Here is a 26470-nt window from a genome sequence, read left to right on the forward strand (position 1 = left end):
TAATCGCCATTATAGCACAAATCATATTATAGCATTGACATTATTGTTAACAGCATTAAAACATATTTTATTTAACTAGGCAAGTCAGTTAAGAACAAATTATTATTCACAATGACGGCCTACCAAAAGGCAAAAGGTCTCCTGCCAGTCACGTGAATTGACTGACAAAAATGGATTTAAGATGACTGGCCACTCTTTAAGTGCCGCCAAATGAACAGCGACATTCCTCTGGGTGTAAACTCTGTGGATTTGGAAACAAGAAGTGCTCCTGGGTAGTGGACCCCCTTTTACTGTGACACAACGTACAAATAATTTTGTAAGGTGCAATAAATGAGTACACACAAAAAATACATTGATGACCATTTCGGCTTAAAAAAAAAAAACATCAACACATAAATGACATGTCTTATATAATTACTTTGAATTATTATTTGTATGATAAGTAGTATACAATATATCGATAATTGTGCACATTTTCCATAATTTTCGCCCTAGTTATTAATTTACAAAGTATACAGGGCTGGATTTTTATTCTGAAGGATTCCAAATATCCGTGACCCAGAAGTACTAAATTATTCTTGCCTGTTTCACAGCGGTGTGTGTGTGTGGTATAGTACCGGTGCAAACCACCAGAGAGAAGCTAAGCAGAGTGAATTTGTAGTAAGATATAACGTTACCGTCGTGACCAACATACAGCATTAATGCACTGTAACATTCACGAAAAGTGACCTTTATATAGGTAGCTAGTTATAAGAGACTCGATTACCGTAGTCAACCTGGCAGAGCTGTCACTGTCTCTCTGGTATCGGGTATGATATCCGTTGGCTAGCTGTCAAGCTAGCAGTCTCCAGACCATCCTTGTACAATTAGGTAGTTTAGTGTTTATCTCGAAATAAGAATGAGTATTAAATTGACAACTCAGGCTTATTGCAAGATGCTTTTGCATGCTGCTAAATATCCTCATTGCGCCGTGAACGGATTACTGGTTGCTGAGAAACAGAAGGAGAAGAAGAAAGACAGCCACTCCACTCCAATCCTCTGTGTGGATTGTATACCACTATTCCACGGCACACTTGCATTGGCACCTATGCTGGAAGTGGCACTTACATTGGTGAGTGAATTGATCGTCTTTATCTTCTATTCACATGTCATGTTTCAAAAATGTTCATGTTACTCCACTGCATGTTCACCACTGCAAGTTACTGGGCCTGTTGAAGTAGAGGTGCATTACCAGCTAGCAGTCCTGCTGACGCGTCAAGCTAAACTCAACATCATAGTGAAGGAAGTTTCTGATAAACTCCACCAATGGACAAGTTATCAGAAACTTCCTTCACAGTGGTGTTGAGTTTAGTCAGCTAGTCAAACAAGCTAATCATTTTTTTATTTTCCAACTTCCAGATTGACACGTGGTGTAAAGAGAACAAATATGTCATAGCTGGGTATTACCAAGCCAACGAGCGCACAAAGGACTTCAGGTAACAAGAGTTTGATACAGGATCCCTTTCATGCTCTGTGGAGAGTTGTGTTGATATGATACACAATGTACTCTGTCTTTTGACTCCCACAGACCTAACCAGGTTGCTGAAAAAGTTGGGGCCAGGATTGCAGAGAACTTCAGCGAAGCAGCAATGATTATGGTAATCCTCTATTAGCTGTCCAGTATCAGAACTGCCACATTACCGAATTCACACATAAGACCTACACTGACCACTGTATTTCTAATAATGTTGTGTTCCTAAGGTGGACAGCACCAGATTCACCATGGGCTGCTATGAGCCCATATTAGCCATCTATGACCACCATGAAAACAAGTGGAAATGCAGGGACTGTAATGCGTAAGTGTTCCTGAGCTTTCCTAATATGTAATGTGGGCTAGATATATCACAGCTACTGAACAGCCATTTATCCAAAAAGATTTGGATGTGCAGACATTTGACAGTCTTAACAGCTATACCATATACACAGGCTGTCGACCTCTCAGAGATCCTATAAAATTACTGATTGGATCAAAAATGAGTTCTAATATGTAATTATATGGTCAGCCTTCCATACCGCATTGCAACACTGCAGCAGTTTTAGACTTGTGGAAGCAACATTTCTTGATGGGTGTCTTATTCCTGTCCAAAGAAAAAATATTTGGAACTACATGGTATACTATGCCAATATCTGTTAGTGAAATAGAACCTAGTGTGGTAGATATTTATTTTACTATTATCATCTATCCTGATGCCTAGTCACTTTACCCTGCCTTCATGTACACATCTACCTCAAATACCTCGTACCTCTGCACATTGATCTGGTATTGGTACTCCCTGTAACTAGCCTCACATTGATCTGGTACTGGTCCTCCCTGTATATAGCTCCACATTGACCTGGTACTGGTACTCCCTGTATATAGCTCCACAATGATCTGGTACTGGTACTCCCTGTATATAGCCTCACATTGATCTGGTACTGGTACTCCCTGAATATAGCTCCACATTGACCTGGTACTGGTACTCCCTGTATATAGCTCCACATTGATTTGGTACTGGTACTCCCTGTATATAGCTCCACATTGTACTGGTACTCCCTGTATATAGCTCCACATTGATCTGGTACTGGTACTCCCTGTATATAGCTCCACATTGATCTGGCACAGGTACTCCCTGTATATAGCTCCACATTAATCTGGTACTGGTACTCCCTGTATATAGCGCCACATAGATCTGGTACTGGTACTCCCTGTATATAGCTCCACATTGATCTGGTACTGGTACTCCCTGTATATAGCTCCACATTAATCTGGTACTGGTACTCCCTGAATATAGCTCCACATAGATCTGGTACTCCCTGTATATAGCTCCACATTGATCTGGTACTTCCTGTATATAGCCTCACATTGATCTGGTACTGGTACTCCCTGTATATAGCTCCACATTGATCTGGTACTGGTACTCCCTGTATATAGCTCCACATTGATCTGGTACTGGTACTCCCTGTATATAGCTCCACATTGATCTGGTACTCCCTGAATATAGCTCCACATTGATCTGGTACTGGTACTCCCTGTATATAGCTCCACATTGATCTGGTACTCCCTGTATATAGCTCCACATTGATCTGGTACTGGTACTTCCTGTATATAGCTCCACATTGACCTGGTACTGGTACTCCCTGTATATAGCTCCACATTGATCTGGTACTGGTACTCCCTGAATATAGCACCACATTGATCTGGTACTGGTACTCCCTGTATATAGCTCCACATTGATCTGGTACTGGTACTCCCTGTATATAGCTCCACATTGATCTGGTACTCCCTGTATATAGCTCCACATTGATCTGGTACTGGTACTCCCTGTATATAGCTCCACATTGATCTGGTACTGGTACTCCCTGTATATAGCTCCACATTGATCTGGTACTGGTACTCCCTGTATATAGCTCCACATTGATCTGGTACTGGTACTCCCTGTATATAGCTCCACATTGATCTGGTACTGGTACTCCCTGAATATAGCACCACATTGATCTGGTACTCCCTGTATATAGCTCCACATTGATCTGGTACTGGTACTCCCTGTATATAGCTCCACATTGATCTGGTACTGGTACTCCCTGTATATAGCTCCACATTGATCTGGTACTCCCTGTATATAGCTCCACATTGATCTGGTACTGGTACTCCCTGTATATAGCTCCACATTGATCTGGTACTGGTACTCCCTGTATATACAGTGCCTTGCGAAAGTATTCGGCCCCCTTGAACTTTTAGAACTTTTGCCACATTTCAGGCTTCAAACATAAAGATATAAAACTGTAATTGTTTGAAGAATCAACAACAAGTGGGACACAATTATGAAGTGGAACGAAATTTATTGGATATTTCAAACTTTTTTAACAAATAAAAAACTGAAAAATTGGCCGTGCAAAATTATTCAGCCCCCTTAAGTTAATACTTTGTAGCGCCACCTTTTGCTGCGATTACAGCTGTAAGTCGCTTGGGGTATGTCTCTATCAGTTTTGCACATCGAGAGACTGACATTTTTTCCCATTCCTCCTTGCAAAACAGCTCGAGCTCAGTGAGGTTGGATGGAGAGCGTTTGTGAACAGCAGTTTTCAGTTCTTTCCACAGATTCTCGATTGGATTCAGGTCTGGACTTTGACTTGGCCATTCTAACACCTGGATATGTTTATTTGTGAACCATTCCATTGTAGATTTTGCTTTATGTTTTGGATCATTGTCTTGTTGGAAGACAAATCTCCGTCCCAGTCTCAGGTCTTTTGCAGACTCCATCAGGTTTTCTTCCAGAATGGTCCTGTATTTGGCTCCATCCATCTTCCCATCAATTTTAACCATCTTCCCTGCCCCTGCTGAAGAAAAGCAGGCCCAAACCATGATGCTGCCACCACCATGTTTGACAGTGGGGATGGTGTGTTCAGGGTGATGAGCTGTGTTGCTTTTACGCCAAACATAACGTTTTGCATTGTTGCCAAAAAGTTTGATTTTGGTTTCATCTGACCAGAGCACCTTCTTCCACATGTTTGGTGTGTCTCCCAGGTGGCTAGTGGCAAACTTTAAATGACACTTTTTCTGAATATCTTTAAGAAATGGCTTTCTTCTTGCCACTCTTCCATAAAGGCCAGATTTGTGCAGTATACGACTGATTGTTGTCCTATGGACAGAGTCTCCCACCTCAGCTGTAGATCTCTGCAGTTCATCCAGAGTGATCATGGGCCTCTTGGCTGCATCTCTGATCAGTCTTCTCCTTGTATGAGCTGAAAGTTTAGAGGGACGGCCGGGTCTTCGTAGATTTGCAGTGGTCTGATACTCCTTCCATTTCAATATTATCACTTGCACAGTGCTCCTTGGGATGTTTAAAGCTTGGGAAATCTTTTTGTATCCAAATCCGGCTTTAAACTTCTCCACAACAGTATCTCGGACCTGCCTGGTGTGTTCCTTGTTCTTCATGATGCTCTCTGCGCTTTAAACGGACCTCTGAGACTATCACAGAGCAGCTGCATTTATACGGAGACTTGATTACACACAGGTGGATTCTATTTATCATCATTAGTCATTTAGGTCAACATTGGATCATTCAGAGATCCTCACTGAACTTCTGGAGAGAGTTTGCTGCACTGAAAGTAAAGGGGCTGAATAATTTTGCACGCCCAATTTTTCAGTTTTTTATTTGTTAAAAAAGTTTGAAATATCCAATAAATTTCGTTCCACTTCATGATTGTGTCCCACTTGTTGTTGATTCTTCACAAAAAAATACAGTTTTATATCTTTATGTTTGAAGCCTGAAATGTGGCAAAAGGTCGAAAAGTTCAAGGGGGCCGAATACTTTCGCAAGGCACTGTAGCTCCACATTGATCTGGTACTGGTACTCCCTGTATATAGCTCCACATTGATCTGGTACTGGTACTCCCTGTATATAGCTCCACATTGATCTGGTACTGGTACTCCCTGTATATAGCTCCACATTGATCTGGTACTGGTACTCCCTGTAAATATCTCAATTCTTGTGTATTTTAATTTATTCATTACATTTAAGTCATTTAGCAGACGCTCTTATCCAGAGCGACTTACAAAATGGTGCATTCACCTTATGATATCCAGTGGAACAACCACTTTACAATAGTGCATCTAAATCTTTTAGGGGGGGGTTAGAAGGATTACTTTATCCTATCCTAGGTATTCCTTAAAGAGGTGGGGTTTCAGGTGTCTCCGGAAGGTGGTGATTGACTCCGCTGTCCTGGCGTCGTGAGGGAGCTTGTTCCACCATTGGGGTGCCAGAGCAGCGAACAGTTTTGACTGGGCTGAGCGGGAACTGTGCTTCCTCAGAGGTGGGGGGGCCAGCAGGCCAGTGGTGGATGAACGCAGTGCCCTTGTTTGGGTGTAGGGCCTGATCAGAGCCTGAAGGTATGGAGGTGCCGTTCCCTTCACAGCTCCGTAGGCAATCACCATGGTCTTGTAGCGGATGCGAGCTTCAACTGGAAGCCAGTGGAGAGAGCGGAGGAGCGGGGTGACGTGAGAGAACTTGGGAAGGTTGAACACCAGACGGGCTGCGGCGTTCTGGATGAGTTGTAGGGGTTTAATGGCACAGGCAGGGAGCCCAGCCAACAGCGAGTTGCAGTAATCCAGACGGGAGATGACAAGTGCCTGGATTAGGACCTGCGCCGCTTCCTGTGTGAGGCAGGGTCGTACTCTGCGAATGTTGTAGAGCATGAACCTACAGGATCGGGTCACCGCCTTGATGTTAGTGGAGAACGACAGGGTGTTGTCCAGGATCACGCCAAGGTTCTTAGCACTCTGGGAAGAGGACACAAGGGAGTTGTCAACCGTGATGGCGAGATCATGGAACGGGCAGTCCTTCCCCGGGAGGAAGAGCAGCTCCGTCTTGCCGAGGTTCAGCTTGAGCTGGTGATCCGTCATCCACACTGATATGTCTGACAGACATGCAGAGATGCGATTCGCCGCCTGGTTATCAGAAGGGGGAAAGGAGAAGATTAATTGTGTGTCGTCTGCATAGCAATGATAGGAGAGACCATGTGAGGATATGACAGAGCCAAGTGACTTGGTGTATAGCGAGAATAGGAGAGGGCCTAGAACAGAGCCCTGGGGGACACCAGTGGTGAGAGCGCATGGTGCGGAGACAGATTCTCGCCACGCCACCTGGTAGGAGCGACCTGTCAGGTAGGACGCAATCCAAGCGTGGGCCGCGCCGGAGATGCCCAACTCGGAGAGGGTGGAGAGGAGGATCTGATGGTTCACAGTATCAAAGGCAGCAGATAGGTCTAGAAGGATGAGAGCAGAGGAGAGAGAGTTAGCTTTAGCAGTGCGGAGAGCCTCCGTGACACAGAGAAGAGCAGTCTCAGTTGAATGCCCAGTCTTGAAACCTGACTGATTAGGATCAAGAAGGTCATTCTGAGAGAGATAGCAGGAGAGCTGGCCAAGGACGGCACGTTCAAGAGTTTTGGAGAGAAAAGAAAGAAGGGATACTGGTCTGTAGTTGTTGACATCGGAGGGATTGAGTGTAGGTTTTTTCAGAAGGGGTGCAACTCTCGCTCTCTTGAAGACGGAAGGGACGTAGCCAGCGGTCAAGGATGAGTTGATGAGCGAGGTGAGGAAGGGGAGAAGGTCTCCGGAAATGGTCTGGAGAAGAGAGGAGGGGATAGGGTCAAGTGGGCAGGTTGTTGGGCGGCCGGCCGTCACAAGACGCGAGATTTCATCTGGAGAGAGAGGGGAGAAAGAGGTCAAAGCACAGGGTAGGGCAGTGTGAGCAGGACCAGCGGTGTCGTTTGACTTAGCAAACGAGGATCGGATATCGTCAACCTTCTTTTCAAAATGGTTGACGAAATCATCCGCAGAGAGGGAGGAGGATTCAGGAGGGAGGAGAAGGTAGCAAAGAGCTTCCTAGGGTTAGAGGCAGATGCTTGGAATTTAGAGTGGTAGAAAGTGGCTTTAGCAGCAGAGACAGAAGAGGAGAATGTAGAGAGGAGTGAGTGAACGGATGCCAGGTCCGCAGGGAGGCGAGTTTTCCTCCATTTCCGCTCGGCTGCCCGGAGCCTTGTTCTGTGAGCTCGTAGTGAGTCGTCGAGCCACGGAGCAGGAGGGGAGGACCGAGCCGGCCTGGAGGATAGGGGACAGAGAAAATCAAAGGATGCAGAAAGGGAGGAGAGGAGGGTTGAGGAGGCAGAATCAGGAGATAGGTTGGAGAAGGTTTGAGCAGAGGGAAGAGATGATAGGATGGAAGAGGAGAGAGTAGCGGGAGAGAGAGAGCGAAGGTTGGGACGGCGCAATACCATCCGAGTAGGGGCAGAGTGAGAAGTGTTGGATGAGAGCAAGAGGGAAAAGGATACAAGGTAGTGGTCGGAGATTTGGAGGGGAGTTGCAATGAGATTAGTGGAAGAACAGCATCTAGTAAAGATGAGGTCAAGCGTATTGCCTGCCTTGTGAGTAGGGGGGGAAGGTGAGAGGGTGAGGTCAAAAGAGGAGAGGAGTGGAAAGAAGGAGGCAGAGAGGAATGAGTCAAAGGTAGACGTGGGGAGGTTAAAGTCACCCAGAACTGTGAGAGGTGAGCCATCCTCAGGAAAGGAACTTATCAAGGCGTCAAGCTCATTGATGAACTCTCCAAGGGAACCTGGAGGGCGATAAATGATAAGGATGTTAAGCTTGAAAGGGCTGGTAACTGTGACAGCATGGAATTCAAATGAGGAGATAGACAGATGGGTCAGGGGAGAAAGAGAGAATGTCCACTTGGGAGAGATGAGGATTCCAGTGCCACCACCCCGCTGGCTCGATGCTCTAGGGGTATGCGAGAACACGTGGGCAGACGAAGAGAGAGCAGTAGGAGTAGCAGTGTTATCTGTGGTAATCCATGTTTCCGTCAGCGCCAGGAAGTCTAGGGACTGGAGGGTAGCATAGGCTGAGATGAACTCAGCCTTGTTGGCTGCAGACCGGCAGTTCCAGAGGCTGCCGGAGACCTGGAACTCCACGTGGGTCGTGCGCGCTGGGACCACCAGGTTAGAGTGGCAGCGGCCACGCGGTGTGAAGCGTTTGTATGGCCTGTGCAGAGAGGAGAGAACAGGGATAGACAGACACATAGTTGACAAGCTACAGAAGTGTTGTTTCTTGTATTATTGTCTCCTGTGTCTTTAGAGAACTGTTTCACTTTGATATCCTTTTTCTTCTGTCCTGATTTTCTCTTTCTTTTCTTCTGTTAACTAGATATTCTTTGTTGTTCTTTATTCCTTGTTACTATTTTATTTTGAAACTCTGCGTTGTTGGGAAGGGCTCGTAAGCGAGCATTTCACGGTGAAGTCTACACCAGTTATTTCTGGCGCTTGTGACAAATGCGATTTGATTTGATTTGTGATTCTCGAAGGTGGAGCTGAGGTTCTGGAGTGTTGGTTGGTTTGTGTGTGTTCCAGGGACTGCTTTGAGGACTGGTGTGAGGCTCAGAAGATCACGTCGGCTCTGCTGGAGGGCAGGTCCTACGAGAGCCTGATTGACTTCGACAATCACCTAGACGACCTCAGGAATGACTGGACCAACCCTGAGATCAACAAGTCTGTCCTGCACCTGTGCTAAGCCTTCCAGTCGAGTGACTGCACTGCACTAGACAAAGACATTGCAGCCAAAACGGCGTTGGACGTGCTAATACTACTGTAGTGCAGGAATGCTAAGTCTTTGTTCCTAGTGAATTGCTCTCACAGGGAAGAGAGCTTTCGGAGCATTGGCCAGTTTAGTTTCATGGGCAAGCAGGACACAGGTACCATTGGGATCTTTGATCCCGTAGTAGGGAGGATCAAGACCTTGGTGTCATTCAATGCAACGTGTTAATTTTCTTTCTCATGGTTTTTGTACGCTAATAGTTAATGAAGATGTATGTGTAATTCTGAATGGTAGGGAAACATGAATATCATATATTTTGACTTATTGAATACTTTAGGTTCTTCAGAAATAGTAGTTACAGAGATGCTAGACATTATAAATTATTGTTCTGAGATGTGACTTATTGAAATATTACAGAATTGTAATCAACGAGATATGTTGTTTTATTTCACTACCTATTAAGTCTTAATGTTTATATTCTCAGATAACTGTTTTCCTCCTGTTTTTCTTATAAGAGATAGCTTAGTATTTATTTGTTAAAAGATGATCTGATTATTCTTTACTTTAATTGCTGAAATAAATTATGCTATTGGATAGGTAATAAACTGTAAATCACTCGGGATTAAAGCATATCCATGTTATTATTATTGATTCATTAATTATATATTTCAGGTTGGATTAAGATAAGTCTAAATAAACACATTTTGTAAAAAAAAATGTTTCGACAGAATGTACAAATAAAATGTAACTTTTCAGATATTGTGCAAGTTTTTAATGCCTTTTTCTAAAATCACTCCCTTACTCTAGCGCTGCCCTACACACTTGAAGGATCCATAGATCTGAATGAGCTGAGTGTTACATTTAGGATGCAGTGTTCCATCACTTTGGGTTGAAACAGCATACAGCGGATATGAATGGAAAATACTTTCCATTTTTATTTATTTTCCCCCCTCCTTTTTAGACCTTGTCTCATTGCTGCAACTGCCCAACGGGCTCGGGAGAGGCAAAGGTCAAGTTATGCGTCTTTCGAAAACATGACCCGCCAAACCGTGCTTCTTAACACCCGCCCGCTTAACCTGGAAGCCAGCTGCACCAATGTGTCGGAGGAAACACCGTTCAACTGACGACTGAAGTCAGCCTGCAGGCGCCCTTCCCGCCACAAGGAGTTGCTAGAGCGTAATGAGCCAAGTAAAGCCCCCCCCCAGCCAAACCCTCCCCTAACCCGGACGACGCTGGGCAAATTGTGCGTCACCCTATGGGATTCCCATAGGAATGCAGTGCCTTAGACCTCTGCACCACTTGGGAGGCCGGAAAATATGTTCCAATCTATGAGGGTCCATCAAGACAAGAAGAAGCTGAAACGTATCAAAATGTTCATTCTAAACAATCTCTGGTCGAAGTAAGGGGCCATGACAAATGGTATGGTGAAAAACTGATTCCTGAAAGAGCACATACCCCGAAGAACTTTCCATAACTTGAGAATATGATGGAACTACTACCATAGGGCCCCATTCCGACAGGAAATGTACACCTTTCTTACACACACCTTTCCTAAGCACTTCTCAGTAGTTAGTAATCAGACTTACCCAGTGCTTGGACTGAAATAGGTGTCCGTACTCATTTTGGGTGCCATTACTGTGTACATTTAGGTGCAGGAGCTCCACAATACTTTTGAACTAATATTCTATAAGATGAACAGGTGCTCAAGCAGTAGAACATTTGAGGTGGTTCCCTTGCATGTGCTGAATACATTTGGCCAACAGATTTTCTTCTGGAGTTTTCATTCAATAGGATTTATAGTACATTTATCTTAAGCCATCCCTTTAAATATGGTGTACCTTTAATTAGAATGTTGTAGACAGACTAGGAAACATGGAGAGAAGGGGCTCAGAATACAGGGATCAATGAAAGAAAGATGTAAATATATGGATATTTTTGTCTCTGTTTCAGCACCAACTGGTAGATTTTATGGTTAGGAAAGTATATATGAATCATTAATAAAACAGGTTTGGAGAGCCTTTATGCACAAAATATATTGATGAATTGAAAATAGTGGTTTGTTTCATCCTGAAAGTTGTCAAATTCGAGTTTAAACCACTAAATATTGGAAGGTGGAAAAAAGCAGACAATAGTGTTGAACAACAGTCCTGTGAATCTACCCTAATCCTCACAAATCATGGAACTGTATGATAATGGGTATGTGTGGTCTGAGTTCCATAATTATTCTAATAGGCTACATGTCCCACACTACTGCACAACGTTACCCTTACGTGATCCACTAATGCTAGCGACCCTCAGTAACAGCTACACAGGCGTGACAGGAAAGAAAGGTCAATGGAATGGAATGATGCAAAATATCAGCTACAAATTGAAGAAAACGAACACTAAAGTGACAGTTGTAAATGTATTTGGGTATTACTGATAGTGGGTCCTGATAGTGGCTAATATTTAACATGATACAAATTGTAAAATAAAATGGCGAAAACTCCAGGTATATAATTAAAACATTCTGAAGCGTATACATCAACTCGGCAGGCTCAGCCCTACAGAAGCTTATAGCTTGGGTCTCCAAATTTCATCCACTTAAATTGTGAGAGCACACAATTACAATTCTGAATAACGGTACAGCTATTTGTAGCCTATTTAACTGTTCGTGTTTATATGATTTTCTGTTTGCTTCCACTTGACTGGTTTCACATTAGTCTCCAAGGATCATAAGGGAAAATCATATACAAAAATTGCTATGTCTACCCAGATCTGATCAATAGCTCTTTTCAGTTGATGAATTACAGTGCATGGAGAATGCTGTTATTTCTATGGGGGAAAAATGAAGTAGATGCTTTTTCCACTAGAAAACGGTAGGTTCGCTTGACCTTATTCATGGTTTCCTAGGGCATAAAGGTGGTGGAATAATGAGGGAATTGTGTCAAAGTCAGAATAGAGCATATCTGTAGACAAAAAGGAATACAGTTAATTGCCATTATAGCACAAATAATATTTTTATTTATCTATTTGTATTTTATTTAACCTTTATTTAACTAGGCAAGTCAGTTAAGAACAAATTGTTATGTACACTGATGGCTTACCAAAAGGCAAAAAGCCTCCTGCGGGGAAGGCGGCTGGGATTAAAAATAAATAAAGAAATAAATAAAATATAAATATAGGACAAAACACACATCACGACAAGAGAGAACACAACACTACATAAAGAGAGACCTAAGACAACAACATAGCATGGCAGCAACACATGACAACACAGCATGGTAGCAACACAACATGACAACAACATGGTAGCAACACAACATGGTAGCAGCACAAAACATGGTACAAACATTATTGGGCACAAACATCATCACAAAGGGCAAGAAGGTAGAGACAACAATACATCACGCAAAGCACCCACAACTGACATGATTGAGTCTTTGAATGAAGAGATTGAGATAAAACTGTCCAGTTTGAGTGTTTGTTGCAGCTCGTTCCAGTCGCTAGCTGCAGCAAACTGAAAAGAGGAGCGACCCAGGGATGTGTGTACTTTGGGGACCTTTAATAGAATTTGACAGGCAGAACGGGTGTTGTATGTGGAGGATAAGGGCTGCAGTAGATATCTCAGATAGGGGGGAGTGAGACCTAAGAGGGTTTGATAAATAAGCATCAACCAGTGGGTCTTGCGACGGGTATACAGAGATGACCAGTTTACACTGGTATACAGAGATGACCAGTTTACAGAGGAGTATAGAGTGCAGTGATGTGTCCTATAAGGAGCATTGGCAGGAAAATCTGATGGCCGAATGGTAGAGAAAATCTAGCCGCTCGAGAGCACCCATACCTGCCGATCTATAAATTATGTCTCCGTAATCTAGCATGGGTAGGATGGTCATCTGAATCAGGGTTAGTTTGGCAGCTGGAGTGAAAGAGGAGCAATTACAATAGAGGAAACCAAGTCTAGATTTAACTTTAACCTGCAGCTTTGATATGTGCTGAGAGAAGGACAGTGTACCATCTAGCCATACTCCCAAGTACTTGTATGAGATGGCTACCTCAAGCTCTAAACCCTCAGAGGTAGTAATAACACATGTGGGAAGAGGGGCATTCTTCTTACCAAACCACATTACCTTTGTTTTGGAGGTGTTCAGAACAAGGTTAAAGGTAGAGAAAGCTTGTTGGACTGTAAGAACGATTTGTTGTAGAGCATTTAACACAAAATCCGGGGAGGGGCCAGCTGAGTATAAGACTGTATCATCTGCATATAAATGGATGAGAGAGCTTCTTACTGCCTGAGCTATGTTGTTGATGTAAATTGAGAAGAGCGTGGGGCCTAGGATCGCGCCTTGGGGAACTCCCTTGGTGACAGACAGTGGCTGAGACAGCAGATTTTCTGACTTTATACACTGCGCTCTTTGAATGAGGTAATTAGCAAACCAGGCCAAAGACCCCTCAGAGACACCAATACTTCTTAGCTGGGACACAAAAATGGAATGGTCTACCGTATCAAAAGCGTTGACCAAGTCAATAAAAATAGCAGCACAACATTTCTTAGAATCAAGGGCAATGGTGACATCATTAAGGACCTTTAAGGTTGCAGTGACACATCAATAACCTGAGTGCAAACCAGTTTGCATACCATAGAGAATACTATAGACATCAAGAAAGCCAGTCAGTTGATTATTGACAAGTTTTCCCAACACTTTTGATAAACAGGGCAAAATAGAAATAGGCCTATAACAATTAGGATCAGCTTGATCTCCCCCTTTAAATAAAGGACGAACCATGGCTGCCTTCCAAGCAATGGGAACCTCCCCAGAAAGGAGAGACAGGATAAAAAGGTCAGAGATAGGCTTGGCGATGATAGGGGCAGCAACCTTAAAGAAGAAAGGGTCTAAACCATCTGAACCAGATGTTTTTTGGGGGTCAAGTTTCAGGAGCTCCTTTAGCACCTCGGACTCAGTGACTGCCTGCAGGGAGAAACTATGAGGCGGGCAGGGGAAAAAGAGGGAGAAGCATTGGGGATAGTCGTATTAGAAGGGGTGGGAGATCAGGAAATGTTGGACGGGCAAGGAGGCATGGCTGAGTCAAACAGGAATCCTGACTTAATGAAGTGTTGATTAAAGCGCTCAGCCATGTGCTTCTTGTCAGTAACAACCACATCATCAACATTAAGGGACATGGGCAGCTGTGAGAAGGAAGTTTTATTCTCCAGGTCTTTAACCATTTTCCAGAACTTCTTGGGGTTAGACTCACAGAGAGAACTGCTCCTTAAAGTAACTAACTTTGGCCTTCCTGATAGCCTGAGTGCACTTATTTCTCATTTGCCTGAATGAGAGATAGTCAGCCTGATTATAACATTGACATTATTGTTAACAGCATTAAAAATAATGATTACTAAATAGTTATCATGGAAATAACAGTTATAAATAACAAAACATTATTTTTAATGGTACTATTAATAATACTAGTAATAACAATATGAATAATATAATAATATAATAATTATAATAATCAACTGTAGAAAACACTTTTAAATCCCATTGTTAATTACCCCATTCGTATTGAACACTGTTCAGTCTTTTTGGAGATATCTCCGCCACACCTTCATTTCTTAGCTCTCCAGCCGGAACGAATAGCGGGTTGAATAGAATCAAGGTTAGCATACACATAGATAGAAAAGTGCATAAAAAGGGAATTAGCCTACATTCCATTTACGCACGCGTAACTCGGGTCGGAATCGACCCCATATTGTTTATTAAACCCATCCAATTATTTCAGGTGGCTACATGAAGTGTTGTTTCTATCTGCAGGTCTTTCTCTACCGTCTCTGGCCATGTTGTGCGTCTGTGCCTCTAGTGTGGGTAAATACTGCCACCCAGTGACGATTGTATGCAATTGACTGATTTGGAGAGGAGGCGGGACTTCCGCGTTTGAAGTGACAACACTCTGAATATTTCGCGGGAACTTGCGAAAACATCGATACACTGTTGCTGCGGAGATAACGTTACACGTAAAACGATAAAAGTAAGGTTATAATGGACCCTTCTGAGGTCGAATTCCTTGCCGAGAAGGAGGTAGTGAAGATTATCCCCAATTTCAGTCTTGACAAAATCTACTTGATCGGGGTGAGTTGGTTAACGTCTTTAGCATGGCTGACCTGTTTCTTGTTTAGTTACGACGTTAGCCTAGCTTGTTAGCTAGCTAGGCTATTTTTCTGGCCTGATCACGGATATTGTTTAATAACTAGCTAATTCATAACTACTAGCTAGTTACATTAATACAGTCCACAGTAATTTACTAGCCATCTAACTAGCTTGTTACACTCCAGACTCCCATGTTTTTCTGCCAGATCCATGGGGATGGCACATGGCTAACTAGCTAACGCGTTACTGATACTGTACGTTTGTTTACTTTCTGTATGACTTAGAAGTGGATTTCTGTTTCCAGGGCGATCTTGGTCCTTTTAACCCAGGGCTACCTGTCGACGTGCCTGTGTGGCTGGCCCTCAATCTGAAACAGAGGCAGAAATGCAGGATAGTGCCACCAGAGTGGATGGATGTAGGTAAGTTAAGGAGACAGGTGTCTCTGAGGGTTTATCATAGTCCTGGTTAAATATCAATATGTATAAATTATGTTTGTTAATATATTCTCTACAAAGATGGTACCTCTACTTAAACCATTGTCAGAGCTGAACTTCTTTAATTTTGCATCTGTGTGCAGAGAAACTGGAGGAGATAAGAGAGCTAGAGAGGAAGGAAGACACATTCACCCCTGTCCCCAGTCCATACTACATGGAGCTGACCAAGCTGCTGCTCAACCAGTCAGTATCATCCTACACTTCCTAACTTTAATCTTGGATATATTTCCTTAGTTTGGATATAGCTATTGATTTATAATTTGACTGGAATTGGAAGGTGGCTCCTAATTGTGTGTGCAATGTGTTGTCATATATCCCTGTTTCTCTGCAGTGCATCTGATAACATTCCCAAAGCAGATGAGATCCGCACACTGGTGAAGGACATTTGGGACACGCGCATCGCCAAGCTCCGCCTCTCTGCTGACAGCTTCATCAGCCAGCAGGAAGCACATGCCAAGGTATCAATCAATCACTGAGGAAGTTCGATTAGAACCGGGGGGCACCGGGTTATGGCCCGTCATTTGACCGGCAAAACCGACGAGGGCGGACCTCCCTGCTCAAATGGAACAGTAGTCAGTGTTAAGTTCATGTTTTAAGTATCCCTATATTTCTGTTATTACGGGGCTATCACTCAGTCAAGAGTGCGCCTGCGCAGGAAATTAGTTCGTTGATGGACCTAGCCGTGAGTGTAATGGCTACCTTGTAGTGTGTTCATACAGTATAGTAAACTTTGTTAAACTGGAACCTTGTCGTTGTGTCATTTCGAGTTAACATTGGTAGCAGAGGATGGCTAATAACTACAATGTGCCACCTCGCTTCGGCGAGAAGAGGTCGTACGAAAGTTGGAAAAATGAACTTGGAATCTGGACACGGGTTACTAATCTGGACGCGAAAAAGCAAGCACTTGCGGTGGTATTATCGCTCGAGGGAAGAGCGAGAGATACAGCACTGGAAATATCCGTTGAGGATTTGAACAATGATGATAGTATGGGAACTTTGATCAGAGCACTGGATTCTGTATTTCTTAAAGAAGAGAAAGACCGTGCCTACGAGGCATATTCAAACTTTGACAGTGTTTCGAGAGATATTTCGGTTGCAATGACGGACTACATCATTGATTTCGAACAAAGGTACAATAGGATGCGCAAGTACGACATGGTTCTCCCGGATGCAGTGTTAGCTTTCAAGTTGCTAGATACTGCCTGTCTAGATGGTAGGGAGAAACAGTTGGCTTTGACTGCTTGTACTGTACTGACTTTTGCATCAATGAAGTCGGCACTAAAAATAATTTTTGGTGAAAAGACGTCTGTCGCGCCGTTAACAGATGGAATGCAAGCGAGTGACGGAGCATATTACACTGAGCAGCAGAGAAAAGGCGCCAAAAAGTCACGTTCTCAAGACAACCTGAAGAGGGCGCCATTTCCCGGAACAAATCCACTGGACAAATATGGAAGGAGATCAAAATGTGCTGTTTGTCAAAGCACTTACCATTGGGTTAAAGACTGTCCTCATAAAAATGAACAAGTTAAACTAACAGAAGAAAATGTAAACACAGATATAGAGCAGTGTAACATTACACTGTTTTCAAATGAATCTGCTTCTGATACTGAGATTTTTATAGTTGAATCCTTAGGATTTGCTGTGATTGATACTGCATGTACACGCACAGTGTGTGGTGCAAAATGGCTTGATAGCTATGTCAGTGAACTAAATATGAAAGAAGTACAAAATATGATTGACACACCAAGCAACAGAGCTTTCAAATTTGGAGATGGGAGAATTGTCCATTCTACCAAGAGAGTTAAGATACCAGCAAAAATTGGTCAGACTAAGTGTCACATTGAAACAGAGGTGGTCCCTGCAGATATCCCCTTACTATTAACTTCTTGGGGCTATGTGGGACGCTAGCGTGCCACCCGTGGTGCACCCTATCAACAGCAGGTGCATTTCAAGAGCGGCAAATTTGAAACCAAATAAATGTCAAAATTCAAATTTTTCAAACATACAACTATCTTACACCCTTTGAAAGATAAACATCTCCTTAATCTAACCACGTTGTCCGATTTCAAAAAGGTTTTACGGCGAAAGCATAAAGTTAGATTATGTTAGGAGAGTACATTGACAATAGCTGTGTGTAATGTTTTGTCAATTCAAAGACAGGGTCACCAAAACCATAAAACCAGCTAAAATGATGCACTAACCTTTTACAATCTCCATCAGATGACACTCCTAGGACATTATGTTAGACAATGCATGCATTTTTAGTTCTATCAAGTTCATATTTATATCCAAAAACAGCGTTTTACTATGGCATTGATGTTGAGGAAATCGTTTCCCTCCAATAACCGGCAGTCAAGTCAGCACCACAAATTAAATAATTAAAATTAGAAAACATTGGTAAAATATTATATTGTCATTTAAAGAATTATAGATTTACATCTCTTGAACGCAATCAACTTGCCAGATTTAAAAATAACCTTACTGGGAAATCACACTTTGCAATAATCTGAGCACTGCGCCCAGAAAAATATGCTTTGCTATACAGACAAACGGCCATGTTGGAGAGATCTAAAATCGAAAATACGATGTAAATAATCCATTACCTTTGATTCTCTTCATCAGATGTCACTTCCAGAAATCCCAGGTCCATAACGAATGTAGTTTTGTTCAAAAAAGCTCATCATTTATATCCAAAAAGCTCCGTGTTGTTAGCACATGATCTAAGCCAGCCGGACTTCTCGTCATGAACGAGGGGAAAAAATATATTTACGTTCGTTCAAACATGTCAAACGTTGTATAGCATAAATCATTAGTGCCTTTTTTAACCAGAACATGAATAATATTCAAGGTGGACGAATGCATTCTCTTTTATAACGTATTGGAACGAGGGTACCCAACATGAACTCGCGCGCCAGAGTCTAATCGGCCATCACCGTTTCATGGCTCTTGTTCGGTCAGATCTCACAGTAAAAGACTCAAAACACTTTGTAAAGGCTGGTGACATCTAGTGGAAGCAATAGTCAACCCCTGTGTGTTTCAATGGCATAGGCTTAAAGGTAATTCAACACATCAGGTATCCACTTCCTGTCAGAAAATGTCTCAGGGTTTTCCTGCCAAATGAGTTCTGTTATACTCACAGACACCATTCAAACAGTTTTAGAAACTTTAGGGTGTTTTCTATCCATATATAATAAGTATATGCATATTCTAGTTACTGGGTAGGATTAGTAACCAGATTAAATCGGGTACGTTTTTTTATCCAGCCGTGAAAATACTGCCCCCTAGCCCCAACAGGTTAAGCAAAGCTTCCCTCAAGAAGGCAGGGGCTGTATTAGACATAAAAAATGACAAGGCAGTGATGTTTAAACAACCAGTGACTCTTGAACTTACTACCTCACGCCACTATTGTGTAAACATTTTAGACAAAGACATCACACAGAGTCCATGCAAAAATGAGATTCGGACGGACACAGAGCACATGGAGATTCTGACAGTCACAGAGAACATGAACACAAAAGAAAAACACAAAGTATTGTTAAAGCTTCACAAACAGTTTGGACATGCTACAGTTGACAGACTTCAGAAGTTACTCAGCAGTTCAGGGAATAATGATGATGAGAGTATTTCCATTCTACAGCAGATAGTTAACAATTGTGAGACATGTCAAAAATACAGTAAACCTAAGCCCAAACCAGCTGTTGGTTTGCCACTAGCTTCCAAGTACAATGAAACAGTGGCTGTAGATCTACATGAGTTAGCACCAAGTGTGTGGTACCTTCACATAATCGACCACTTCACACGCTTCAGCGCTGGAAGCATTGTGAATACAAAGAAACCCAGTGACATCGTCAGGCACTTCATTCATTCCTGGATAAGTGTGCATGGCCCGCCCCAGAAATTGTACAGTGACAATGGAGGAGAATTCAATAATAATGAAATAAGAGAAATGGCAGAGAAATTCAACATGGAAGTAAAGACAACTGCTGCATACAGTCCATGGAGCAATGGACTTCTGGAGAGACACAATCAAACACTCACAGAGATCATGCTGAAAGTTAAGAAAATGGATGTGACTGGAACACAGCCCTAGATTGGGCTTTGATGGCAAAAAACTCAATGCACAATGTTCATGGTTACAGCCCATACCAACTAGTGTTCGGGCAGAACCCTAATCTTCCCTCTGTACTGGTTGACAAGCCACCAGCACTAGAAGGGGCCAGTGTGAGTGCATGGGTGGGACAGCACCTGTCAGCACTACATGCAGCGAGAAAAGCGTTCACTGAAGCAGAGTGCTCAGAATTCGCAGGGCTCTGCGTAAACGGCTACGATCCACCGATGAGAAGTACGAAACTGGAGACAAAGTGTACTACAAACGAGTTGACTGTCAAGAGTGGAAGGGACCGGGAGTAGTCATTGGCCAAGATGGTGTGGTGATATTTGTGAGGCACGGAGGCATCATTGTCAGGGTGCATCACTCAAGATTGCGGAAAGTAAATGATCAACAAGATAGAGGGGCTGTTGCTGAGAATCATCCTAATGAAAAGGAGACAGTAACAGACACAAACCTACCAGATGTCACATCCAATTATATGGACACTGAAACTGACACAGGAAATGGAGCAGAGACCTTCAACCATGCCACAGATAATACTGTTGAGCGTTTAAATGAGGAAAACATTCAACAACAGCCACATGTGTTAAGAGAACATGGTTGTTCCAATCTGAAAACTGGACAAACTGTTAAATACATGGACAGAGAAAGTGGTATTCCACATACAGCAACCGTCATTGGACGAGCAGGAAAAGCCAAAGGAAAACACCAGAACTGGTACAACTTGCAGTACTCTGAACCAGTTACACTTTCTGGTACAACAGGGTCAGCTGACCTGTCACTTGTAGATAATCTCAGAATTGAACCAATGGAAAATCGAAAAAAACAGAATGACATTCAAAATGATGATGTACTTGAAACAAAGGACGTGTCATTTGACTCAGCTAAGCTAGAGGAGCTCAGTAATTGGAGGAAAAATGGAGTGTTTGAGGAAGTTACAGACATTGGCCAAAAATGTGTCTCAACAAGGTGGGTGTGTACCCTTAAAGAGTCCTTAACTGGAATAGTGCCTGAAGCACGTCTAATGGCTAGAGGTTTTAAGGAGCTGGCTGCTAAAGAACTCCCAAAAGACTCACCGACATGCGCCTCAGAGTCACTCAGATTGCTGATGTCAGTGATCTGCCAGAAACAATGGAAACTTAATTCCATAGACATCAAATCTGCATTTTTGCAGGGAACAGAGCTGTCAAGGGACATTCACATCCGACCTCCGCCTGAAGCTAAATGCGAAGGAACACTGTGGAAACTAAAGAAGTGTGTGTATGGACTGGCAGATGCATCACTCTACTGGTACAATAAAGTCAAGGCAACAATGCTGAGTACAGGTGGAAAACTGTCACAAGTGGATCCTGCAGTCTTCTATTGGCTTACATTTTACATTACATTTAAGTCATTTAGCAGACGCTCTTATCCAGAGCGACTTACAAATTGGTGCATTCATCTTATGATATCCAGTGGAACAACCACTTTACAATAGTGCATCTAAATCTTTTAAGGGGGGGGGGTTAGAAGGATTACTTTATCCTATCCTAGGTATTCCTTAAAGAGGTGGGGTTTCAGGTGTCTCCGGAAGGTGGTGATTGACTCCGCTGTCCTGGCGTCGTGAGGGAGCTTGTTCCACCATTGGGGTGCCAGAGCAGCGAACAGTTTTGACTGGGCTGAGCGGGAACTGTGCTTCCTCAGAGGTAGGGGGGCCAGCAGGCCAGAGGTGGATGAACGCAGTGCCCTTGTTTGGGTGTAGGGCCTGATCAGAGCCTGAAGGTATGGAGGTGCCGTTCCCTTCACAGCTCCGTAGGCAATCACCATGGTCTGTAGCGGATGCGAGCTTCAACTGGAAGCCAGTGGAGAGAGCGGAGGAGCGGGGTGACGTGAGAGAACTTGGGAAGGTTGAACACCAGACGGGCTGCGGCGTTCTGGATGAGTTGTAGGGGTTTAATGGCACAGGCAGGGAGCCCAGCCAACAGCGAGTTGCAGTAATCCAGACGGGAGATGACAAGTGCCTGGATTAGGACCTGCGCCGCTTCCTGTGTGAGGCAGGGTCGTACTCTGCGAATGTTGTAGAGCATGAACCTACAGGATCGCTTGATCAAGACTGCAGTGTGACTGGAGTACTTGCCTGTCATGTTGATGACTTTATCTGGGGTGGCTCACAGACCTTTGCTACAACTGTGATTCCACACCTCAAATCTGTTTTCCAGGTCGGCCGTGAGGAGCATGATCATTTGTTATGTTGGCATGGAGTTTATTACAGTTGATGGGACAATACTGATGCAACAGGAGAGCTATATCAAGAATCTTCAACCCATTCACATGGATTCTTCAAGAGCCGTACAAAGGAATTCCCCTCTGTGGAATTGAAGCTGATCAATTGAGGTCAAAGATAGGACAAATTTTATGGGTTGCTAGACAGAGTAGACCTGATGTAATGTTTGATGGTTGCAACTTGGCATCTAACAACACGCCACTTTACAAACCATTCATGAGGCAAACAAAGTTGTTCGTAAACTGAAATCACAACAAGTGACTTTAAAGTTTCAGCATGTTGGAAAAGATGACTCTTTGAAACTAGTTGTCTTCAGTGATGCTTCGCTAGGGAACCTTACAGATGGAGGCACACAAGGTGGACATCTAATCGTGTTAATGGGTGAAGGAGGAAGATTCTCGCCTATCTGTTGGCAGTCAAAAAGGATCAGAAGGGTTGTCCGAAGCACACTTGCTGGAGAAACACTTGCTCTTGCGGATGGAATTGACAATGCGATCTTTCTTGCAACTCTTTTCTCAGAGCTTACCACTGGTGAGACAAAACGGCACATTCTACCTGTAGTTTGTGTCACTGACAACTACTCATTAGTTGATGCTGTGACGTTAACCAAGTCTGTCACAGAGAAAAGACTTCGTCTTGAGATTAGCAGCATCAAGGAACTTATTCAAGCACAGAGAATCCAGTGGATTCTGTGGTCGACCACAAAGCAACAGCTTGCTGACTGTCTGACTGAAAAAGGAGCATCCGGTCTTGTGCTCCTACAGGCTCTCCTCCTACAGGCTCTCCTCCTACAGGCTCTCCTCCTACAGGCTCTCCTCCTACAGGCTCTCCTCCTACAGGCTCTCCTCCTACAGGCTCTCAGTAATGGAAAGTGGCAGCTTGAGTAATACAAATAAAAACTGTCACACAACCCATTTGTAATGGGGAACTTGAATAATACTTGGACATTTAATTATGTTGTTGATGTTTAATTTGTCTTTAAAGAAAAGGGGGAGATTGTTAAGTTCATGTTTTAAGTATCCCTATATTTCTGTTATTACGGGGCTATCACTCAGTCAAGAGTGCGCCTGCGCAGGAAATTAGTTCGTGGATGGACCTAGCCGAGAGTGTAATGGCTACCTTGTAGTGTGTTCATACAGTATAGTAAACTTTGTTAAACTGGAACCTTGTCGTTGTGTCATTTCTAGTTAACAGTCAGCGCCACCGGGTCATATTGTCAACAAGGCAGCATGATAGACGTGGCATTAATAAGATGATAGAAGTAAAGTATAGTTAGATGAATGCATCTGTCTATGAACTTTGTGTAGAAACATGATTTCTTCCCTTATTTACATTCTCCTCTCTTTCCCTCTCCAGCTGGACAACCTGACTCTGATGGAGATCAACACGACACGGTCCTTCCTGCTGGACACTCTCAACTGCATGTACAAGCTGCGCTCCAACCTGCAGCCCGGCGCCAGTGGGGGCAAAGCCCAGGACCACCACTGATCTGTATTTACGGACGAGACCTGCGCCGCAGCCTCTCCTTCTCCTAAGCAAGATGGAGCAGACTTAGGCCTAGCTTTACTAAGCATTTGCACCAGCTGCAAAGTAAAATAAAATCTGCAATACGGAGAACGCGGACGGAATCATGGAATCCAGACATTAAAACAGAATTCAACAACATTCTAAAATGCATTGAACTTAGTAGGGAATCTTATTGAACATGAATTAGCCCAAGTTTATCATAAGACATGAACAGAATCCATCACTGATTTGTATTTCCTGCAACTTTCTGAAGAGTACATTTCTAAAATAATTATTCTGATGTGGTTTAAGCATTCTTGTGGACTTTTCTAGTTAAAAAGTGTTATTTTTTGGAGTGAAAACACAGGAAACCTGGAAAACAAAATGGAAATTTTGAAAAAATCTAATGGAATCAGGCAAAAAGTAAAACAGATTTTATAGTGCCCTAAGTCTGGTCCTAGTGAAGACAGAGCTGACCAGCAGTTCTTATGAAGTGGGAGCACTGATTCCTTAGTACAATGTGTTATCTCATTGGATTCGTTTCTAGTTGAAGCTTCGTCAGTCCTCTTCAACAGGTCATGGACTCCCTGGAGGAAACACCCTGCTTTGGTCTGGCTGATCCATGTATGGTTAGACTTTTCCCCCCCAAATCTGGGTTGACGCCTTTTAAAATATTTGTATAAATGTCATGCTTAGTAGAGGTAGCAGGGATGGTTTAGAGATAGATACCTTGTGTATCAGGTTTCTAGCCCTGTATGATTCTGAATAGACCGGTAAGTCTAGTTTGAGGAAGAGGAACAACATGATTTTATGGATGGAGGGGGGCAGGCCTACATTGGGAAATCAAAGAAGCAACATGTTATGTTTCAGTATGTGTGATTAAATATGTATATATTTTTGCTAAGTGTGTGTTGTGACAAAGTACATCCCCTTATGTTAGGTCAGGGGACACCTCATAACCCTAATTTCTACATGTATGCCCCTCTGGATACATAAGACTCTATGTGAATTCTGACCTTGAATTTAAGTTTGAGAATAGCATGCTAATCATACCGCTATTTGTTTGGGGTGGCGATTAAAGAAAAGAAGGTGTGGTGGAGTTGTGTCTACAGATATGCTGTATTCTACACTGTTTTTTTAACTTAATTACCTCCTAATTCTACCCCCATTACGCGTGATAAAACTAATAAGGCTGAGGAACCTGTCGGTTTCCAATAGAAATAATCCCATCCTCCATGCACTGCAATTTACAAATTGATAAGAGCTAGGTAAATGAGTAAGCCGTTTGGATGATGGGATTGTAGTTAGAAATTACAATTGTTTTAGATCTATTTTACCTTATAATCGCTGGAAACAAAATGTGAAACCAGTCATATGGCAGAAAACTGAAGCATATCAGCTTTTCCAGTTAAGTTTATTAAAGATGATCTGACAGACATTTTGCACTGTTTCGCTATTGGCTGTAGTCATGAATCTAGCAAGAGGTAATATTTTATTATTCTAGCTATGACCTTTGGCTTTCACCTGGAATTGTTTATTTATGTCTGAGGGAGAGAAAAAACACTTTTCATCCCATACGATCAACAACGAAAGTATCATAAAACAGATAGAAATAAAACAATTTGTGAATGAAGTATTTCTGTCTGTAATAAAGCCCCTTTGTGCGAAAAGAAATAATTCTGGTTGGCTGGGCCTGGCTGCCAAGTGGGTGGGCCTATGCCCCCCAAGGCCCACCCATGGCTGCACCCCTGCCCAATCATGTGAAATCCATAGATTAGGGCCTAATTAATGTATTTCAATTGACTTATCTCCTTATATGAACTGTAACTCAGTAAAAACGTTGAAGTTGTTGCATGTTGTGTAAAATATTTGTTCAGTATATTTAGATCTGCCTACTCTAGATAAGTTCAGCGATTGCTTTGCCATGTCTGTGCCATGAAGCAGTCCAGCTGGATAAATGTTTTACCAAGGGCCGCTCCTTTGACATGATGTCGCTGTCAGTAAGTAAAAGTAAAGACACCTTAATAGAAAATTACTCAAGTAAAAGTGAGTCACCCAATAAAATTCTTCTTGAGTAAAAGTCTAAAAGTATTTGGTTTTAAATATAGTTAAGTATCAAAAGTAAATGTAATTGCTAAAATATACTTAAGTATTGAAAGTAAAAGTATAAATCATTTCAAATTCCCTATATTAAACAAACCAGATGGCACGATTTGTTTTTATTAATTTATGGATAGCCAGGGGCACACTCCAACACAGACATAATTTACAAATGAAGCATTTGTGTTTAGTGAGTCCACCAGATCAGAGGCAATAGGGATGACCAGGGATGTTCTCTTGATAAGTGCGTGAACTGGATCATTTTCCTGTCATGCTAGCCATTCAAAATGTAATGAGTGCTTTTGAGTTTCAGGGAAAAACTGAAACAAGTTTGTAGAGTCACAAGCTTGATATAGTCATTGCGTGTTAGGAATATGGGACCAAATACTTAACTTGACTAAATTGAATACACTATAAGTGAATTTCTCAGAATACTTATGACGCATTCAAATGGGGGGACTAGATACATAAAGTGCTTTCATTTATAAACGGTAAAACAGATATGTATGAAAATATCCTCAAATAAAAGGTGACATTCTGTACTGTCACCTCATAGAAAACATTTGATATCAAATCCAAAATGCTGGAGTATAGAGCCAAATGAAAAGTTTTGGCTTCAGTCTATGTCCAAATAACTATGTACAGTACTTTGCCTCAGCGTATGCATTCTTCATAAAATGTCTAGTGTTGCAGTGTTTGTCAGTGTAAACTGACATGATTTCATGTAATAATGTCCTCACAAGAATATGGTTTGCTGCAGGAGAA

At 42.7% G+C, this 26470-nt stretch overlaps 2 protein-coding genes across 2 annotated transcripts; both read left to right on the forward strand.

Annotated features, from left to right (window-relative positions):
• Nucleotides 1–566: 566 nt before the first annotated feature.
• LOC106562287 (ER membrane protein complex subunit 8) lies at nt 567–9860 on the forward strand. Its single transcript, XM_014127069.2, has 5 exons — nt 567–1111; nt 1399–1475; nt 1568–1637; nt 1741–1835; nt 8920–9860. Exons 1-5 carry the CDS (start codon nt 899–901, stop codon nt 9077–9079), a joined length of 615 nt encoding a protein of 204 aa, XP_013982544.2. The 5' UTR covers nt 567–898; the 3' UTR covers nt 9080–9860.
• Nucleotides 9861–15056: 5196 nt separating this feature from the next.
• psf2 (DNA replication complex GINS protein PSF2) lies at nt 15057–25041 on the forward strand. Its single transcript, NM_001140217.1, has 5 exons — nt 15057–15213; nt 15536–15650; nt 15809–15908; nt 16057–16183; nt 23456–25041. The coding sequence occupies exons 1-5, from the start codon at nt 15124–15126 to the stop codon at nt 23585–23587; spliced, it is 564 nt and encodes a 187-aa protein (NP_001133689.1). The 5' UTR covers nt 15057–15123; the 3' UTR covers nt 23588–25041.
• The last annotated feature ends 1429 nt before the right edge of the window (nt 25042–26470 follow it).

This window comes from Salmo salar, chromosome ssa11, assembly GCF_905237065.1.
Source record: "Salmo salar chromosome ssa11, Ssal_v3.1, whole genome shotgun sequence".
NCBI classification, from domain to species: Eukaryota; Metazoa; Chordata; class Actinopteri; order Salmoniformes; family Salmonidae; genus Salmo; species Salmo salar.

Coding starts and splice junctions, on each gene's coding strand:
- LOC106562287 (XM_014127069.2), top strand. CDS start 899: ATGAGTATTAAATTGACAACTCAGGCTTATTGCAAGATGCTTTTGCAT. Junction 1,112..1,398: donor TGGAAGTGGCACTTACATTG/GTGAGTGAATTG, acceptor TCCAACTTCCAG/ATTGACACGTGGTGTAAAGA. Junction 1,638..1,740: donor GCGAAGCAGCAATGATTATG/GTAATCCTCTAT, acceptor TGTGTTCCTAAG/GTGGACAGCACCAGATTCAC.
- psf2 (NM_001140217.1), top strand. CDS start 15,124: ATGGACCCTTCTGAGGTCGAATTCCTTGCCGAGAAGGAGGTAGTGAAG. Junction 15,214..15,535: donor ACAAAATCTACTTGATCGGG/GTGAGTTGGTTA, acceptor TTCTGTTTCCAG/GGCGATCTTGGTCCTTTTAA. Junction 16,184..23,455: donor AGCAGGAAGCACATGCCAAG/GTATCAATCAAT, acceptor TTCCCTCTCCAG/CTGGACAACCTGACTCTGAT.